At 52.0% G+C, this 6,663-nt stretch overlaps 1 protein-coding gene across 3 annotated transcripts; it reads left to right on the top strand.

Moving 5' to 3' along the window:
* Positions 1–340: 340 nt before the first annotated feature.
* LOC145334898 (uncharacterized) lies at positions 341–4,827 on the top strand. 3 transcript variants are annotated; one of them, XM_080180519.1, is made up of 2 exons: positions 341–2,649; positions 2,699–4,827. In XM_080180519.1, exon 2 carries the CDS (start codon positions 3,192–3,194, stop codon positions 4,680–4,682), a length of 1,491 nt encoding a protein of 496 aa, XP_080036645.1. In that variant the 5' UTR covers positions 341–2,649; positions 2,699–3,191; the 3' UTR covers positions 4,683–4,827. The 3 variants fall into 3 exon arrangements, with proteins under 3 accessions (XP_080036645.1, XP_080036644.1, XP_080036646.1); XM_080180518.1 differs by having other exon boundaries at positions 2,688–4,827; XM_080180520.1 differs by having other exon boundaries at positions 341–2,668.
* Positions 4,828–6,663: the final 1,836 nt, after the last annotated feature.

The following is a 6,663-nucleotide window of genomic DNA, read 5'->3' as shown; positions in this document are numbered from 1 at the left end:
AGACAATGGTCGATAAATTGATGTACATTCCCAATTTTAATACACAGAATTATTCTTTATGTAGATTACAAATAGTGGTTGAAACGTTTGGACACCAACTAATCAAACTTCGTTAAAAGTCCCTAAAGTTGCTAAGCCAACGAATAAAAAAACGTTATTATAAAACTTTGGGGACTAGTGTAATAAACAGCCCAATGTCCCCTTTCTTTACGATAGAAAATATAAAAATACAAGGGTAGCAATTGTTTTTAAGAATAAAATTCCTTGCAAATCTAGGAACCACGTACAGACAATAAAATCTTGGATACTATTTAAGCTATTTACGGCCACTTTAGATGTAATGTGGTATGCGGCAGCTCTGGACCATGCAGAAACCAAGACATTATAGTGATGCTACGCACCTAGTTAAATCCTGTTATTCTACAATTATGAAGCCACCTGAAAAGATGTCAGATAACGGTACTGATTTTATCTCTCAGTTGTCCTGCAAATGGAGGGAGGGGTGTTACCCCTCCCTCTCCCATCTTAAGCACCGGAACCTTCCCCTTCAACCACCAAGTTATCAGCACCACCTCAACCCTGAGGATAAAGGATCTAAACCTGCCCCCACACAGACTGTTGTTGTCACAAGTAATCATCAAACCTTCCCTCTTTAGTACCCAGACCTACCACTCAACCCCTCTATGCTTATCTACCTATTGTGCTGCTCCATGGGCTATCCTGCCTGCCCCAGACAGGGATAGCCATCTACCTAACCATTGCAATTATCTATGTTTTACTGTATGATTTATCTTTAACCATCTTTATTCCTAATCCATATGTATTTATATTATGGTTAACTGTATTCTTAATCCCCCCCACCCTTTCCAGGGATGGGGAATCATGATTGCCCAAACTGACTATTGTATATGTATTATAATGCTTTTATGTTATGATCATTTATTCCTATCCATGTAGTTATTGTTTGTTGTATATAGCTTTAGTATCCTTTACACCTTCAATAAAGTGACAACTGAAATAGATGTTGATTCTTGTCTAGTGAATGCTAGAGAAGCGTAGCTTCTCTATAGTAAGGTGTCCACGTCTGTTCACACTGCCGTAGTCTTTATTCGAACTCTGGTGTCTGCCATTTACCCTAGGCAGATACCACAACTTTGGTGACAGCTGTGTGAGATTACGGCGAACCACAAGTGTAGAGCAGACGCGCATCTGAGGCTAAGGTACTCCCAGCAGTGAATCTGGCAAAACTGACGCAAGCAACCTGAATTACCCACCCTGGACAGCAAAGTTTAACTCTGCATCCGGCAGTTGTGGAAGCGAGACAGCGAAATTTGATGAATAACCGCGAGCAGCGCTGATATCTAACGGAGAATTGAGCGCCAAAAGGGCTGAAACAGGCCTGCGGACCGGCTGAAACAAGCCAAATAAGTGTAAACGGCTGAAAATAGGCCAATTTTACTGCAAGAGATAGCAGGATCCGAACCAGTGGCGCTAGCAGGACGGGACATTCCCTGCCGCCATCAGCTGGATTTGGATAAGCGGCGCTAGCAGGACGGGACATTCCCTGCCGCCGATAGGCTGAAACACGCCACATAGCTGCAAGCGGCGCTAGCAGGACGGGACATTCCCTGCCGCCGATAGGCTGAAACATGCCACATAGCTGCAAGCTGCGAGCTAACATACGAGTGTAGTGCACCAGAACAGAGAAAAACTACGTCAACCCCGAGTATCCTGAGAGGCTACAACGCAGCCACCCATCTAGAAAACAGATATTATATCACATTTTCAGGGATTACCACCCTAGTGTGATGGCCAAACAATAGATTTATGAGCAAAGCTTGGCAAACAAATTGTTGTGTTGTGATAAATCTAAGAATAGAACAGGCTTGGATTATTGTGTATTGTGATAACAGCTAAAAATAGAACAGAGTTGGTAAACAAATCTGTTATGCAATTGTGATAAGGACAGAAATAGAAGCTAGATGTAACATAATAAAGACCCTGATATACAATCAAAACAATCTCAAGCCCACAGCACAACAACAACAATACACCCCTTATTCCAAGGGAAGGGGAGGGGCCCCTCTCCATTGAAGGCAAATACAATCAGGGTGATATAATAGATAAACCTAGGATTAAGAAGAAAAGGCCCTATTACACCAGCACACAGTTACCCCCCTCCCTCACAGGGGGAACGGACGGAGTTACCCCCGTCCCCTCACGCGCTTCCCCCTTCCTACCCACACTAGACTAAGTCCGTCTGTAGTGTGGGGCTAGCGATCGGACACACAGAGCGCCATTCACGGATAGCGCAACAGAGTGCGGAAAATATCATAAATCCAACGGACGAAGCGGACCAATGAGAGAGCGAGTTGAGGGGTGAGAGCGCGTTTTCCCCGTGTGCGCGGATTTGACGGCGCGGACGCGCGTTACAAGGACAGGAGATTCCACGCACACACACACACACACACACCCACACAGGAGAGGGGCCATTCTATAGCATACATCAGAGATATTTTTTTAGGAGAAAAACTTGCAAGCTCCTCCCTCCCTGTCTACAGTGTGATAAGGAAAACTAAACCAGTTCCTTAAACCCGCTCAGACCCTCAACATCTTCCTAGCCTGCCAACCCTACTTCAAAGCTGAATGGTTAGTGAAACAAATATATGTATATATAAATACCCAAGTGATAAATAAGGTTGTTTTTTTGTATCATGGGTACAAGTAAGTGAATACTAACCTCACCAAACAACACTGGAAACTGATATGATAACTGAACGAAAGTACGCCCACCCTGTGGACATAGCCTGACTTGCTGCCCCACACTGGGCAGTGGTGGTGTGTACCTGGACCATCGACCTTCATAGTTGTGAACTATATACAGAGGAAGCGTGATTTTTTTTTGAAGCAAGGAGGAAAAGCTATCTAGCTCTGGGGATATTCCTATACACGTATATATATATATATGGGCGTGTAGCCATGTATATATATAGATAACCTACCTATCCATATATCCACTAGCGGATACGCTCCTAGAGACATCTGTGATACCTAACATATTCCCTGTTACCTTTAAGCTAAGATCCGCTGGTTGCCACAGAAATCAAGAGCTATACTGGAAAGGAGAACAACTCAGGCTCAACAGTTAAACAAGACGCTGGCACCAACAGACCAACCCCCTACTACTTATCATGGGGGCGCGCCAGCCACAGAAACTCTTGAGCCAGGAGGACCGAGCCTACGGCTACGTGGACTACCACCCTAATTACACAGCTATAGTATTTATACTAGGGGTGAGCCGGCTCGAACCTCCTTGCGGTGCGGCTACTCTACTCTGCTCCTATATCTACAAGATACTGCTTCTGTTATTACTTTGGCCTGCTGTGTCGAGTACAGTGAACATCAAACACATGCCAGGTCACAGACCCCTGGTCCCTGAGATGCCCTTGTCTGGAAGGGTGACTGAATGTCCGCTGCACAGCTCCTGTTCAGTTGGTGCTCAACGTACGAGAAATAGCAATACTGGACTGGGGGTTGCTGAACCTGTAGGTGTCCTCCTGGGGGTGTTGAACGATGCAACTGAGCCTAATGAGAAGGTGACAAGCTTCAGAGACTTAGTGGCCAGCCCCAAGATGGACACTACTACCAGAACTGAGATTTCAAAGGGGCCCAGCCCTAGGGCCAGTACCACCTGTTTCTGGGGTGGAAAGGTCCTCCCTGGCACTGGCCTCACCAATCTGGAGGATGGGGAGCTGTCCCAGGGGAATAGGCTCTTCACCCAGATGCCCGACGCGTACCTGGGGGTGGGGGAGCCGCCACCCAAGCCTCCCTGGGAGCCCCCAGGCATGGAACGACTGGGGACCGGCCTAAGGATGGGGACTGGTGACCTGCTGCAGTGGAAGACTTTACCCAGCACGGAGAGAGCAGGGTTGACCAGCAGCAGTGAGGCTGTTCCCCCACATTCCAAGACCAGATGCCGCTACTCTGTTGAACCACTGCACATGTCCCAGCCAAGTTCCCCCATGCTGCTGAAGATGGAGGCCCACCAGGATGCAGAGCTCCAACTAGGAAAGTCAATAAGAAGGCCACCCCTTGCCAAAACCAGAACCACCGCAGGGGCTCCCCACCAGCCGCTGACGGAGCCTGGCAGGGACGCAATACTAGCTGGCAACTCTGGCCCAACTCAGGTGGCTACCAACAGTCTGCTGACAGTCCGGAATACAGTTCAGGCTACCATCAGTATGGCATCTTCTGGGCCTTGCTGGTCCACCTGTGGGTACCTGTCCACACACTGGCCACAGGTACCCCCCAGAGATCATAGCCCCCTTTCCGACTGGCACCATCAACAGCCTTTGCTACCAACCACCTGGCATACCCAGAGGCAGGATCCCTCATGTGGAGAAGCACCTGCAGAAGCTAAAGCCGAGGCTGGCCTCGCCACCCAGGGGAGGAGAGCCGCTGTTGGATGGAAGGAACCTGTGTGTATGGGGAGGAGGCTGAATGTAACCAAGGAGCCACCACAAGCAGCCCAGCACCGCCTGACCCCTAGTAGGGGAGACCCTGTTTGTCAGCTGGTGCCCCAACTGGAGGAGGAGAGACCTGGCAGGTTGATACACCCTGGGGAAGCCGGCCTGATGGGACCCAGCTGGACGCTTCAACGGCCACACAGCCGCCAAGTGTAGAACCGGTTGGGACCGGGCAACGAAGAAACACCAGGCCGCCCAACAACCTGCATGCAACCAGTCTGCCACCCAGGTCCACCTGGAGGGAGATGCCCAGCCGTCACCCCAACTAGCTGCCGCCGCTGGGGCCGCGGCTACCCAGGAGTCTGTGTCTCAGATTGGGACCATGGTGGCCAGGATCAACGTGCTGGGAGGAGCGGCTGAACCCAACCGGGTTGGCCTGGACCTCAGCCGCAACCACAGGGGACCGGTGTCCGTAACCCCTGTCACCCCCAGCAAGAGCCGAGGGGCGCTACCCAGCGCCACCGGGACGGTGTACGGGGAGGCCCTGGCGGCCGCCGAGTGGGAGAGGCAAGGGGCGCTAGCCAGCGAGTCTGAGTCGATGTATGGGACGCCAACCGGCGTCGCCACCTGGAAGGAACGAGAGGTGCTTCCCTGCACCACCAAGCTGATGTCTGGGGCGACAACCGTCGCCGCCACCTGTGAAGACTGGGGGGTGCTATCCAGCGCCCCACGCTGGTGCCTGGGGCGACAACCGTCGCCGCCACCGAGAGACCTGGACCCCTGTGAAGACTGGGGGGTGCTATCCAGCGCCCCCACACTGGTGCCTGGGGCGACAACCGTCGCCGCCACCGAGATACCTGGAACCCGGAATGAGCCCGCAGCCCCAGAGGAAGGGGTGACACCCGTCACCCCCAGCCAGCCAGAGCCCCCAGCCAGCAGGGAGAGTCCAGCTGTCCCTCACCTTCAACTGCATCCAGCTGTCTACCTCCCTCAACCAAGCCAGGGTAATTGTATTGCACTGGTGTACCAGGAAGTTTGGGCTGGGCCAAACTTGCCTGCGCCCCCTGCATCTGCCCCAGGAGCCAGGGTATCAGCCATTACCAGCCAAACTGAAGAAGCTTTGACCGCTGCCTGGGGAGTAACACAACTAGATGCGCCAAGTGCCGAGCCTAACCATAGAAGTAGAGGATCCCCAACAATTATGTCTACCCAAGATGGAGACAATGTGCCTGGACCCCTTCAGGCTAGGGGAGGAAATCCGGAGCCTTGTGCCTCCAGTCCACTAGCAGCAGCGTCCGTGGATGGGCCTGTCTCCCAGCCAACTAGAGCGGAGCCACCCTTGCAGATCCAAGCCAGCCTCCGGCATAAAGGGTGGACTGTTACCTTTCCCTACCCCGCAGGTCGGATTGCCATGCACCACCCTGCCAATGTCCAGAATGAGCCTGAAGGAGGCAACGCTCCTACAGTATGCCAACCACCACCTGCCCGCGTTGATAGAGACCCTGGAAGCCGAATGAACCTGACCAGCCCCGAGGGCGAAGAAACTGCGCCTGCATCCAGTAGCCAGCCTGCCAGCAGCAAGGTGACCAACACGATGGAGACCACCAGCCCAGTGGAGAAACCTGCAGAGGTGTACACCAGGCGGCTGTTGGTCCAAGCCCCCTCATGTGCTGTGCCACCCCTGGAGGTTGCCAGGGTGGCCTCAGAGGTACACATCCAACGGCCAGAAGATCCAACAGGACCAGCTACTCCAGCAGATATAGCCGATTCCGTTAGACCTGGGGAGGGCTGGAGTCCACCACCGTCCAGCAACTGGTATCCTGGCGGACCCATTCCACAAGGACAACAAACTGAAGGCCGCAACCACTGTCGGAAGTCTGGCGGTGCAGACAACCCCTCCAGCCTTCCGAGGGGAGAGTTGTGGTATGCGGCAGCTCTGGACCATGCAGAAACCAAGACATTATAGTGATGCTACGCACCTAGTTAAATCCTGTTATTCTACAATTATGAAGCCACCTGAAAAGATGTCAGATAACGGTACTGATTTTATCTCTCAGTTGTCCTGCAAATGGAGGGAGGGGTGTTACCCCTCCCTCTCCCATCTTAAGCACCGGAACCTTCCCCTTCAACCACCAAGTTATCAGCACCACCTCAACCCTGAGGATAAAGGATCTAAACCTGCCCCCACACAGACTGT

Source organism: Acartia tonsa, chromosome 13, assembly GCF_053477335.1.
Source record: "Acartia tonsa isolate MP-2025a chromosome 13, ASM5347733v1, whole genome shotgun sequence".
NCBI classification, from domain to species: domain Eukaryota; kingdom Metazoa; phylum Arthropoda; class Copepoda; order Calanoida; family Acartiidae; genus Acartia; species Acartia tonsa.
This window is presented reverse-complemented; position numbering and strand designations above follow the sequence as displayed.

What these genes read in the sequence shown, in the direction of transcription:
- LOC145334898 (XM_080180519.1), top strand. Translation starts at nt 3,192, where the DNA reads ATGGGGGCGCGCCAGCCACAGAAACTCTTGAGCCAGGAGGACCGAGCC.